The sequence below is a fragment of the Molothrus aeneus genome, chromosome 3 (assembly GCF_037042795.1).
Source record: "Molothrus aeneus isolate 106 chromosome 3, BPBGC_Maene_1.0, whole genome shotgun sequence".
Lineage (NCBI taxonomy): Eukaryota > Metazoa > Chordata > Aves > Passeriformes > Icteridae > Molothrus > Molothrus aeneus.
This window is the reverse complement of record NC_089648.1, coordinates 43,122,473-43,136,445: the sequence shown is the minus strand read 5'-3', so window position 1 is coordinate 43,136,445 and position 13,973 is coordinate 43,122,473. Positions and strand designations below refer to the sequence as shown.

Genomic DNA, 13,973 nt, shown 5'->3' with positions numbered 1-13,973 from the left:
TATCTCAGGTTTCTTGGAAGTGTATGATTAATTTGTTTCTTTCCCCAGTGGGCTTGGAGAAAATAGGCATTTGGACAGTTCTAAATTATTTGCTTTTCTGATCCAAAGATATTTTTTCTGACCAATGACAGTCTATTTGGTTGTATTGTTCAGACCCATTACACTGAGAAGGAGCCTGTGTCACAACCTGGAGAAATTTCTGAAGAAACTGAAGAATCACAATGCTGTAGTCTTAAGCTTTTTGCTGAAGAGGAAGGATATGAAGCAGATAGTGAAAGTAATCCTGATGATAGTGAAACCAAGAATGAAGGTAAATGGGAACTTTCTGAATATACAAAGCTGTCTTTTTGATATAGCAAAGCTTGTTTGTCTTTTGAGATGTACCAAAACAGTGCAAGCACCTTTAATAGATAGAAATAATTAACTTTATTTACTTCCAGTAGGATGGAGTTACAAATGGAGAGATAAGTATTCTGAGTGTTACAGAAATTGTTCTGTCTTGGTTGTTTTGGTATATGTGACTCTTGCTCTAAAGTAATGTTGCTCAAGTGTGTTATTGTGATCTAGAAACTCCAGAGATATGTACCAGTAGTTTTTCTGAAAATCAGTGCTCAAAATTTTTTCTTTAGGATTGTAAAGAAAATTAAATAGTCTAATTATGTTATAGAATACTAGATTGAAAGGGACCCCAAGGATCATCTGGTCCAACCTTTTTTCACAAAAGCACAATCTAGACAAGGTAGCCTGGCACCTTGTCCATCTGGATCTAAAGTACCCAATGTGCCACTTTTCTGGGGAGATATTTTCCAATGTCTGATTTGTCATTAGGGAAAACTTCCTCATTGTGTCTGTGTGGAATTTCCCCAGAACTAACATGTACCTGTTACCCTTTGCTTTGTCCATGTGACTTCTTGTAAAAAAGGAGTCTACCTTCTTTGTAGACAGCTTTTAAATGGTGATAAGATGTCCTCTAAACTGCCTTTTCTCAAGGCTGAGCAAGCCCAGTTCTCTCAACCTTCCCTCCTGTCTTTTTTGTGTAGTGGGGACATAATCAAACACAGCAATCCAGATGTGGCCTGACAAGCGCTGAATAGAGTAGGATAAAGGTTTTTTAATCCCTGTTGATGATGTCCTTGTTGATGCAGGCCAGCATCCCATTGGCTTTCCTTGCCACAGCAGCACACGTTCACTCATGCTGAGCTTGCTGCCCACTGGACCCCAGCTCTCCAGCCAGGCAGATCCCAGTCTGTGCTGCACTCCTGGATTCTATTTTCCCATGTGAACATTACATTTGTCCTTGCTGAACTTTAAAATGTTCTTATTAGCCCACTCTTACAGCCTATCCAGGTCTTCCTGCAGGGTGGCTCTCCCTTCCCAAGTGCCCACTTCCCCACTCAGTTTGGTATTGTTGGCAAACTCCATCAGGGTGGATTGATCCCATCACCCAGATCACTCATGAAGATATTGAACTTCATTGGGCCCAATATCAATCCCTGGGAACCCCACTTGTGACAGCAGGGGTTTAAAAAGGCAGTTTAAAAAGGATTTACCACCCCCTCTGGGTGCAGCCAGGCAGTCAGTGCCCACCCACTGCACAGACCCCTTGTCTCCACCCTAATGCATCAGTTTATCTGGGAGGAGCCTGTGGGAAACTTTGGAAAGCCTTGGAGAAATCCAGGTAGACATCCACTGCTCATTCCATATCAACCCAGCAGGTTTCTGGCTTGTGGAAGGCAATCAGGTTTGTCAAGCACAATTTGGCTTTTCCCAATCACATGCTTCATTTGACTTGATAGCCCCCTTGTTATACAACATATCTCATTATTCTAAACAATTGATGTGCACGTATCTTGCTGTATTCTGTTTGTGTAATTAATTTTAAACATGAATTTGCGTTAATTTTTTTCCTTTGTGCTGAGCACACCTGGGTGCTTATGTTCTGGTATGAGATCAGCATGAGCAGCAACAGCCTTTTATAGAACTGCATCAAACTACTGCTGCTTACCTGTGTGACTAGGCTTTATCAATAGATTTATAATATTTTTAAAGCATTTCTGAATTAAAAAGTTAATCTGAAAAACTTCCATGATACACTTGCATGTAACATGTGTCTGTACCAAATAATTTTAAATAATTTATTTTAAAGTCTCTCCAAAATGTGACAGGGAGGCTTACATGTTTGGGGTTTTTTCTTTGATTATCATGCAGCTATTCTGTCATGTGCATTTTCAGAGTTAAATAACAAATTGCTTCATCCGGCCTTTTAATATGAAATTATTTATATTTGTCTCCTTTCTTGGCAAGCTCAAAGTTTGTGTAGAAGCTTGGGGCTTTGTTGCAATGATTTTGCTGTAGTGTTTCATGAACTGCATATTTTGCCATTTCTGTATGTGTTCAATTCCCAGGAAATGAAGCCAGATAGTTTAAGACTATGTAATGGGTGAAACTGCATCCTTGCCCTTCTGTGTTGGCAGGAAAATAGAAAAATCTGAAGCAGAATATAAAACTATGCTAATCTCTGAAAATTGCTTATAACCTAGTGATTTTTTTTGTTTTGTACCTGTGAGAAGGTTGGAGATATGTCCTTGGATGTCCTGCTTAAATATGCAAACTGTATTCAGCTGAGTAAGTTTCAGTAAGACACATGTGGTTTCTTTTTAGGAGCAGACACAAAGGTGGAATCAGGATGTACTGGTGCTTCGGGTTATTTTAGTGGCCTGGCTGAAAACATCAATCAAGGAGAATTAATGTATCCTGAAATTTGCATGTTAGAATTAAACTTGCTCTCAGCTGGTAATGCAAGTTTAGATGTGCTTGCTCATGTATTCCAAAGCTGCCTGAATATCATCAATCAGAAGGAGAGAAATGCCACTGTCCTTATAGAACAGGTAAAAATGTTATTACCAGAGGTGGCAGTTTAGCAGTTGTGTATTTTTAATTTTATCATACCTAATAGAGTGATCTTGAATATTCTCACTTTTTATGGGATTTTATAAGATGTGAAACAGTGTAAATGACTGATATTGTCAACCGCATTGCATTTAAGTTACCAGGAGCTAAGTAATTTACTGAAAGGTATCTGTCCTTCAAAGCTTTTGAGTTTTTCAGGTGTCTTTCTTTTATCAAGACTGTTCAATCCCTACAGATAGATTTTATGATTGTCAGGGCCTTAAGGAAAAAAGGGCAGATATCTGCTTGTATGTATATGTAAGCATTCTAAACTTTTTATTGAATATGTACTTTTCGAAACCATGAATCATGTACCTGAAAAATATTCTATGCTTTTTTTTTCTTCATAATTTTGTATTAGAAGTTAGTTGTACAAATGGTCGTGCCCTCGTGATCCTTTGGAGTTTCTTTTAGTTGCGTTTTTTAACTAAATTGAGTATCCTTCCTGCAAAAGATAATGATATGACATTCAAAGTCTCTCTTCTGCAACTGAACTGTACACAGCACAAAAGATTGTTCATTGGCAAATATAAAAACAGTCCATAATTTCAAATAATCTAAATTACTATTAAAATCAATAGCAGGCAGGAATTGATTAGAAGAATTTATTTCTTAGTTCTTTGAGCTGGGGGATATTCTTCAGATATTGATTTTTCCTATTCTTTTGTACAGGGAGCTGTTAAACACCTTTTGGGAGGATTTCTGAATATATTGACACAAACAGAATCTAGTTTTCATGGTGAGTTAAAACTCCAAGTAACTTAAATACTGGTTTTTAAAATCTAATGTATACACAGTCAAACAGTGCCAATGCAAAACTGACAAAGGAAATTCATTGGCGTGTGAATTTATGCAGCTGCTTTTTTAACTTGCAAGAAAGTTTAGTGTAAATATAGGGTTATTTCTGAGTTAGTGGAAATAAAGAAATACTGGCAGATGTGAAAATGACAATTGAAACCATAAACACTAGTGTGAGTGTTAAACACTGCTGGGAAAAAATAGCAGCTGATGAATTCTCATTCCATCACAATGTAAGCCTGTATTTCCAATTTCATTGTAACCCAGATCTTGATAATGCCTTGAGTTTTATTTCTAACTGGAAAGCAGCTAGCTAATCCAAGCATGTGGAAGCAGGTGAAATGTTTGCCCTAAGGTGGATTTATGTATTGAGGGTGCTTCACAACAGGAGGTGATGTAAACCCATCCCAGGACTTGGATCCATGGTGACTTTGTGGGGAGAGCCTTTGCCAGGCAGACACTTGGTTCTCAGACTTTCACTCTATTTTGCAGACCTGGGACAAAATTTAGCATAGCACTGATTGATTCAATAAAATTTTGAATTATAGTATCGGGAAGTACTGTTGGACCTCTTTAGAATTCATCTTGTAATTTTTATTGGTTCCTTAATCTGAAATGGTTTTGAAAAACACTTTCAATTCCAAATTAATCTTTCCTCATAATAGTATAGAATATGAGTCTTTAAAACTTAAAAAAATCCATTTCAACAATATTATTGTCTCCTTATTTTTAGCATGTCAGATGGTGCTGGTAGATCTGCTGGTTTCCTTGATGAGTTCACAGACTTGTTCAGAAGAGCTAACTCTTCTTCTGAGGATATTTTTGGAGAAGACACCTTGTACGGTATGTATGGACTAACACATAGCAAAATTCAGAGGTCTAATGAGAAAAATGAAGCAAAAAGAAAATCTTTTTGTGTCCCAGAATTTGGGGAAATAAGGAGATACACAGCAATGTTTGAACTGATCAGAGCAAATAAAATTTGGTTGTAGAAATAGTTCCTTCTCAAAACTGGAAAAGGAAAGAGGAAATGAGAAGAGAAGGGTTTTGAAGGGTGTGTTGGTCCTGGAAACTCTCTTCAGCACAAGAAACCAAGAATCCTCTCAAGGAGACTGACATTGTGGTTATGGATGACAAAACAATAATACTGTAAAATTAGGAGCAATTCCTTTAAAGTTATGAGGCATCTCACTATTTTGAGAATGTTTTAGCAGCAGGAATTACTTTCAAACGTGTCCTGAGTTGGTTGGTGGGATGCTGGAATCTACCGCTTCTGTGGGATATAGTGCTGAAACCAAACTCTGTTGGTTTCTGTGAGAGTCTGTAGAAAAATAAGTGGAAGAAAAGAAAAAAAAAATACTGGGCAGTGTGAAATAATACCAAACCAAACAAAAGAGTCCCAAGTCAATTTTTCAATGCTAGTGTGTAATTATCAGCCAAATAACAGGAGAAACTTCTTGGCTTAAGGCTCAGCTAGTTTTGTTACTGGTTATGCAATAACAAAGTCATGGCCTGTGTGTGCTTTCTTAACCAGCCTTAAAACACAGGGTAAAAGGTGATGTCTTTTTATGCTGCACATAACAGGAGTGAGATGAGACTGTGCAATGACCACCTGCTGCATTTCAGCAGATATCTAAGCATGGTAACTTGAAGTCTCTTCTGCCCAGACTAAATCCCCAAAGCTTTGTTGGGCCACAGTCTGTTGAAGTTGCTACCTAACGCTTTGCCAATGTGTTTAGGTTTGGATATGCAAACTCACTTCTCTTGGTAAAACATGAGTCCAGGTTTAAATGAGGAGTAGGCATCTATTTAGTTGCATGATACTTGACTACATGGTGTAAACAGTTTATTTTTTCTTCTCATTTATTTATTTTATTTCTTCTAGGAGGTACTACTCAAGGGTGTATTGAAGATTGTAGACACTAATATTTATATGAATCCATTACAATACCTTGCCTTTCCTTTGCTGAATGGCACAAATTTGAGCAGCAATTCCTCACAAAAATGTGCTGTCACTTCCAACAATAAAAGTGCTGGACTACTAAAAAGAGCAAAATTATCACAGAGTAAGAAAGAGGCAGATGGTGAAAATTTGAGTCACCAGCTACTTTCTTCTTGGCATGTAGCCCCAATTCACTTGCCTTTAGTTGGGCAAAATTGTTGGCCACACATGTCTGATGGCTTCAGTGTCTCCCTGTGGTTTCGTCTGGAGTATGCTCATGAAGCAGAAAATTCAACAGAAAAGGGGAAAAAAGTCAAGAGGAGAAGCAGACTCATAGCTGTAAGAGAGAACAGTTTTGACAGCACAGGTGAGGATATAGTATTTTGTTTTTATTTAGGTAGCATTAAAGGATTCTGGTTACAAATATTCCAATCTATGTACTGTACACAAAAGTTTGAAATTTTATGATCGATATTGAAAAGCAGTGGTAGTATTTCTGATTTTTTTTGACTACTGTACCATATACTTAGAGATACAGCATTTCCAACCCTAGTTCTTGAATTAGATTAATGCCTGCTTCCTAAGAAATGTAGTATTCTCATTGAATTTGTAACCTCAGTAATATTTATGCTACTTCATGTTATGATGAAAATAATAAATGCTGCAGCTGTAGTTATAGAAAACAGCTGCTTGAGTTTATTTGATTTCATGTATTGATGATCAAGCCTCAGGCTGACTCAGTATAACTCCTCTTAACTTTCCTTGTGTGTGCACCATGTAAATACCAACAGATGTAAAATAATTTTCTGTTTAGACTTTTGTAGGGACTCAACTGCTGTCAAACTGTTCTAAGCAGAATCTTTTGGATTATAATTTGTAAAGGGAACGTTCCTTATTTAAAATGTGTTCCATTCACAACACTTAGAATACCTTTACTCGTTTTTCCTTCTTTTTGTATTTAAAGAGAAGGAGGGAAAACCCAACCCTGAACCTTGAAAATCACTAGAGTTCCTTTTGTTAGGTCTGTGCTTTTGCTTGGTAAAGTAAGAATACTGATCATGCTTAAAGAGTAGGATGATTTGTGAAGAAAAATCTGAAGATTTCTGGTGCACAAGTTCAACATAGGAATGTAATCTGATATGTCAAAAGCATCATTGTTAGAGTGTATTCAGCTCAGTGGATTTATATGTTACAAACAGAAACATATAAACTGCTGAGTTAGTGCTAAGTTCCTCTATTTCTGTTTGAGACCTAGGTTTCTAAAGAGAAAAATGCTTATTAGTCAACCCACTTAGAAAACCAAACCACCTCAACCAAACAAAACCCAATTCTATGCAGTACCTGAACGGTTTCTTTTCACCCTTGATACATGCTGTAAAAGGCATTGTTTTTGTATTATATTGTAATTGCAACATGTTTATATTTGTAGAAGAAACAAAGTCTGTAGGAATGGAATATGTAACCCTGGGAGACAAACTTGTTGAAGATGGCTGTATTCACATCATTTCACTGGGTTCCAAAGCTCTGATGATACAAGTTTGGGCAGACTTGAACACTGGAGCATTCATTTTTCGGTATGGTGTATTAGTCCAGAAGCAGTCCTGTGGACATATTGTATTGTAACCTGTAGTAGCAACTTGCAGAGAGTACTGGTGGAGAGTAGAGAACTAATTTCTATAGTAGAGACATCTTGCACACATCAAGTAAGTGTGTTGGATACAAATCTATAGGTTTATCAGCTTCAACTGTTAAGCTCTGGTCTTGCATGTTTCATGTAGTCATTTATAAATAACTGCCCACAAAGTAGCAATTCGAGTTCTAATGAAATGACACAATAAAGGTGAGAAGATGGAGAAGTTTTTTGCAGCTGTAGGTTTTCACACTTCAGCTGTGAAAATTGCTGCTGTGTAATACTTACTGGGACAGTCTTGATTTTAATCTTCTGAGCACATTTTAGCACTAATTTAGTTCTCGTAAATAATCCTTAAGTATCCTTGAAATGTGTCTAAAACTGCAATTTTAGAACCCTTTATTTCTGTGTTCAAAGCACCTGCATTTTTTCAGTAAATTGAATTCAACTTTTCTCTAAAATAGAGATATTTTTATCTTAAATGTAAGCAGATTTATGCAGACAAGTTAAATAATAAAGGTGAAAGTGTTGTGATGATTTCCCTACCTTATGCTGAGTACTCTAAAAATAGAACTGTGATCAAAAAAATTACCTGTCAAAGTTAAGGAACACAATCTCAAATTAACTGATGTCAAAATGTGCAAATTTGGGCTCTAAATGAAAATATGAAAACACACACCCTCATTTTTTCTTTTTTGTTGTTTACATAGTATGTGCATGGATCCAAATGACGAGATGAAAGCTGGTCTGCTGGCACAGGCTGAATCCCCAGGGAATGTTTTCCTTGTGGGCAGGTGGCAGCATTTGGCATTAAAATACCTGCAGAAGCCAGAAGGCAAGAAAAATTTCCATGGAAAGCTGTTGCTCTGGGTTTCTGGTCAGAGGTAAAGAACACATAAGTTGTACCTAGATATTTATCTTCTTTTAAAGATATTTTCTGTTAAGAAAACATTGCATTATTATGGTGCAAGCTGCAGTTAAGGTTGAGTAATCTCCTAGTAGGATAGGAGAAGGAGTATGTTGCGCTGTTAGGAATTCTTTGGAATATTAGAGATATCCAGAATATTCATGGATTACTTTGAGAATTGTCAGTTTATACCACGGACCGGTGTAGACATTAGTTTTTCTTCATTACAAATAAGTGAAAGAGGCAAGTACTACAAGATTTTGAGTAAGATCCAAAATAAGCTATGGCATAAAGTTAGCAGTAGGTATAATGTATCTGGTTGAATCCAAATTAAGGAGGTGTAAGTCAGGCAATACTGTTGGAAGTAGGAATTAAGAGGAGTAGGAGAAAAGGTAGTCACTTTGTTCCACTGAGAAAAATGAATAGGGAAGAAGATAAAAAAATATTTCAGACAAGAACTGATGGTGAGAAGTACTACTTCCACTGCAAAGCTGAGGTCCATGCTCCTAAATGAGGTACCTGATACTAGGTTGAGTGAGCCTGTGCCTGCATGAATTATTCACTGGTTAGAGAAATAGGAATTTATTAAATATCACAGTCTTTAGCCTTTCTTCCTAAAGTCCAATCTGTGAAGGCTATGTTAAGTCTGTGCATGCTGGTGTTCAATAGAGTCCAAATATGGACATATAGGGGAAAGCTAAAAATACTATAGTGTTCTCCCCATGTGTAGTTGTTGAGGCCTCTCTATATATAAATTTTAGTTGCTAGTTTGCTAATAGGCTCTTTCAGGAAGCTTTGAATGACCTTTACAGTCTAATCAGTCTTATGTTTATGTAAAGACACATAAAGTTAATTGGATGCTTTCTGAAAGCATCAGGCTTATTGCCTGTGGCTGTGCAACTCACCAGTTCTGACAATGTTTCCTGGTCCAAGCAAATCCTCAACGTGGTGTTTTCCAGCATTTGGGAACCACAGTTTTCACAATGTGTATTAGCCTGTTCAAAGGACTTTAACTTGTTAGGAGTAGTAGAAATGATTGAAAAATTGTGGTATTTTAGAAGTGTGTAGAGTGTTACATACTATTTCCTCTTTGAGGTCAGAGGAAAGAAGAAAAGTACTTCAGAGCTAGGAAAACTTGATTTCATGGCAACCCTAGCTGGGACTCTATTCATCTGTTCTGTGCAATATTAGAATGCATATATCTTATGTTACTGAGTGTTAAGGTGCCTGGATGTTGAAGAGGACTTCAGTAAATTATTGTTGATGACAGCATGTCTTCTCACCTACTGAATATTGAAATGAATTTTAAACTTCAGCTGAATATCTTAGATAGCAATTTTGATCAGTTCTTAATATTTCAATTTGTTTGTTTATATGTATTTTTAGGCAATGTGAGATTAATTTAGATTTTGCACTACCAAGGAAAACAAGCTTATCATCTGACAGCAACAAAACATTTTGCATGATTGGCCATTGCACATCATCCCAAGAAGATCTGCTTCGATTGTCGGGTAGATGGGATCTTGGAAATCTGCTTCTATTTAATGGTACTTTTGTATGCTTTTTCCTTGAATGAGTGCTCATTTCCTCTTTCCCCTCCAAAATCAATTGCTTATTTTAATGTCTTTTTTAACATGCCAAGTTTTTACAGTAAAAACAACAGTACAACCTTTAGCAGCATAATATATCAGGGAGAATGTAGGCAAATGTTTCAGTATTGGATACTTCCTAATGTGTCCTTCTGCCATATTCTCTTGCTTCCTGTTTAGTCCCAAAATTGGCAAATTTCTTAGAATTTTTTAAAATAATACCTTGGAGTAGGTGATAGAGAGATAGTGATATTTGCTCTATTGTTTTTTTTTCTTAAAGCACTCAGTCTCTTACCTGGAAAATTGATTTCACTTTCCTGCTGCTATCCTGCTAGCTTCAAATTGCATAAAGCATATTAAAAAGCTAACAAAATCTGAACCACTGAATGCTCGGAGTTAAGCAAGCTTATTCCTGGAACTTGTAGTGATACTTTAGAGATTTCTTAGATGTATAATTCTCCTCCTTCCTTGGGAAGTCCTATCTAGTACTTCTGGGTGTTTGCTTAATGCTGAAGGCTGGAACCCTGCTGCTTTGTCACCTGGCATTTCAGATGATGTGTCCCAGTCAGGACTGCTCCACAAGTGAGATCAGTTTGCCCAGGATGTGTGGTGCATGCAGGTCCTGTGTGTGCAGTTATGCATTTGTGTGCTAGAGGTGAGAAACTTGTCATAAATGTAACCTGTAGAATCTACATGGTCTGGTTGCCACCTGCCTGCCACCTGCGTAACTGGTGCATCCAGAGAGCCCTGGATTTGCTGCTGTAGAGTTGTCACGCACCCACACATCAGACCTGATTCCTTCTGGATGCTTCTTTTGAGTTTGTGTTCTCAGATCACAGATGACCCAAGATTTGCTGCCCAGAAAGGAGAGGAAGGTTTATTTGCTCTCCTACTTCCTATGGTTTTTTTCCCACTTCCATCAGTTGTAGTGAGCTGTTGTTGCATCCTGCTCAGTCACTGCCCAAGTCTCCAAGACAATGCAGCATTTTGTTGCTATCTGTAATCTTGCTATGCTTTGAAAGCTTTGAGGAGGCTTGGATAGATGACTTTTTAATTCTAAAAAGTGAAATTATTCAGAGATGTTGATCTTCAGTTCATGCAGGTAGTTTTCCTGACTTGGTTTCAGTTGCCTTTGCCACTGAATTAATCTGGCCTGTGATGTGTCAGAAGTCACTGATCTACTGTAGCTAATAGCAGTCATTAGGCTGCACTGATTGTTTCATCATCAGAGCCTAAAAAATCCAATTGGTGACATTCTTAGTAAAGTCTCTGATTCTATTAGCCAATGTATGAATTTTGCTTTATTGCATAGTAAAGAGTTAAAAGATTATTTTCTGGATTTTAGGTGCAAATATTGGACCAGAGGAAGCATTTTACTTATACACGTGTGGCCCAGACTTCACATCGGTAATGCCTTGTAAATATGGCAAAACATTGACTGACTGCTCAAAGTACATAAGTAAAGAGATTCTACAATGTGAACAAATTAAGGAGCTCTTCATGACAAAAAAGGAAGTGGATGTTGGGCCTCTAATTGTAAGTTTCTACTTTAAAATGGTCCTTAATCTTTTTAAGAAAGTAGGAATGTGTTTCCTGCTGTTTCGCAAAGTGCTTAATTTGATCAAAACAGAGATGATCAAATCCTCTTCTCATTAAGATCATTGTGGGGCTCTTCCTACTTATTTTAATGGAAGCTGACCTCCACACAGGATGACCATTTCATCTTGCTTTAGGTTGGGTTCTGAAAATTTCTAGATGTTCCAGCATCTATAACTAATTTAAATCACACACATTAAATCATTAATTCATGCACATTAAATCATAGTGGATAAACAGGTGCCTCCAAAAGCTTTAGGATGGATACATAGCTCTTCCCTCCATTAAGTGGAAAAGTAGCCAAGGAATGCTAAATTAACCTTTTAAGATTAAAACTGAGAGAAGAGGAGAAATGAGGATTTATCTGGCTTTAAGGAAGCAAAAGAATTAATCCAAATTCCTTGAAGGTTTTGGAGGAATTAAGTTTGCATCACGTTTGGCTGAAAAGTAATTTTCCAGCTGGGAGGTACTGCTTTTCTCATCTTTCCTGCCTAAAACAGCCCTGCCAGATGCAGGTGTAAATATACTTATTGCTAGCAGAACAATAAAATAAAACTTGCTTATCAGTCAAGGCTGCTATATTCTGGGAATTCATACACTAGTAGTTCTTGCTGTATGAATTGTTCCCACTAGAGGGATTTTTCTGATTTCCTTTTGTAGCTGTAGGCAAAGGCTCATTCTGTCTGGATGTGATCCCTGTAGACAATGGTACTAAATTTTGAGTAGGTTAAGAAGAAATGAATTGGATAAGAGCTTAACAAATCAGTCATGCAACTTATAAGCTTATTTTGCCTTAAGGAAAACCAGCTAGGCAGAGGGAAGAGCCCTGTGTTCAAGTGATAAATCGATCATTGTACATTTGCATAGAGTGCAAGCTCCTTAAATGAAATTATTTCTCTATTTTAAATAACCTTCCAAAAAAGATAATTTTACATTTCTGTGAAAAAAAGTTAGCTACTTTCCAAAGGAGCTTTGGTTTTGGTTTAAGTCTCTTCATTAATGAAATTTGTGTTGAGTTTCTCTTATGACAAAACTGATTAAAGAATTAAAACAAAAAGCTGGAGAAGATTTTAAAAAACACCAATATTTTGAACTTGCCATTTTAGAAAAGGAAAGTCTCTACTCAATACTTCAATATGCTCATTTTATTTTAAATTTGTGAGTAACTTTGTTTTTTATGCAAAACAGTTATGTAATTCTTAAGGTGATGAGAGGGGGATCCTTGGTGAAATTCCTTAGTGTTTTCTTAATTTTCTGTGCTTTAGCTATTGCATGCATTTGCTAAGATTTGAGAATCCTGCTGCATTTTAGTGTACATGCATCCACATGCAACCTCAGTGCACGTTAATGGTAAAGTAGAAATGAACAGCCAAAGTTGTTACTACTTGCTGTTAGGTTACTTTTGTGTTGGGCTTTTTGTGTCCTTGGTGGCAGGGTGGGGGGGTTGTTTTAAATTTCTAGAAAAAAATTAAATTCCTTTCTTTTCAGGGGAGTCTTGCTGTTGTTTATACCACAAGCTGCCCTGGTCAGTACACCATATATGAGCCTGTCATTAGACTGAAAGGTCAAGTGAAAACTGTGCCTTCTCAGAGACCTTTCAGTTTGAAAGAAGTTCAGAGCAATGCGTTGGACTCTCATCACCTAAAAGCACTTCAGCCAGTTGAATATAAAACTCTTCAGAGCATACTACATGAAATTGGAGGAACTGGTGCATTTGTTTTCCTCTTTGCTAGGGTAAGGGGGCTGGAGGAGTAGGGTGTGTGTCTGTGTTCTCCCATATAAAATTTTCCTTGTATCTTGTGTAGAAAATCGCATTATTCTAGCTGCCTTGCTCTATTCTTTATGTGATGCTTTTCTGTTAAAGAAAAATTGTGGAAAATACCTGCAGCATAAGACTGCATCATGCAGGTTGTCTTAAACTGGAAATGTAATTATAATTCTGTTGTATTATGGCTTTTATAATATTGCCAGTATGTAAGATGGAGCTATATTATGATTTAGAAATGGGGCTTTTAAATATCAGAAGAGATTATCTTGAGGGATGCTTCAGAACTGATTATATTTTTTCTCTCATTTTGAGAAATTCATTACATATCTCTAACCACAGGATATTCACAATGCAAGCATGAATAAATATGAAACTACATGGTGCGCAAAGCTTTATTTTTTTTTTAGTGAATTGTGAGAGCTTTTTGGTGATAACTGTTCACCTGTCTTCAAAGGCTTATCCTAAGAAAAAAGGCTATTTGAAAAATAGTAAGGCCTTAACTTAGTTACTGCTTAACTGTGACCTGTACATGGAGAGGCTGATGTTTGTGCTAGCAGTCTCTGAAGTACTACAGTTAATTGAAAATACTACCGTAGGCCTAAGACTTGTCTGATTTATATGCCTCTGGTATTGCTCTGAGAGATATGGTGAGAGTAGTAACAAATGCACATTAGATAATGGTTATAAAAACACTGGCTGTTGTAATTTCAGCACTGACAGTGAACTCTGAGGTGAAAATCCTAATCCATGTTACTTTATTATGTAAATTTATGCTGAGTATCTGCTATAGATCC

The 13,973-nt window shown here is 36.9% G+C and overlaps 1 protein-coding gene across 1 annotated transcript in view; it reads left to right on the top strand.

Annotated features, from left to right (window-relative positions):
- The window catches only part of LYST (lysosomal trafficking regulator), a 77,542-nt gene that overhangs the window by 24,173 nt on the left and 39,396 nt on the right, over positions 1-13,973 (top strand). The window contains exons 8-17 of the mRNA XM_066546789.1: positions 154-310; positions 2,662-2,888; positions 3,622-3,688; positions 4,481-4,590; positions 5,633-6,056; positions 7,119-7,263; positions 8,030-8,203; positions 9,613-9,773; positions 11,161-11,351; positions 12,900-13,145. Coding sequence (XP_066402886.1) covers positions 154-310; positions 2,662-2,888; positions 3,622-3,688; positions 4,481-4,590; positions 5,633-6,056; positions 7,119-7,263; positions 8,030-8,203; positions 9,613-9,773; positions 11,161-11,351; positions 12,900-13,145 — 1,902 coding nt within the window. The remainder of the gene's footprint in view (positions 1-153; positions 311-2,661; positions 2,889-3,621; positions 3,689-4,480; positions 4,591-5,632; positions 6,057-7,118; positions 7,264-8,029; positions 8,204-9,612; positions 9,774-11,160; positions 11,352-12,899; positions 13,146-13,973) is intronic.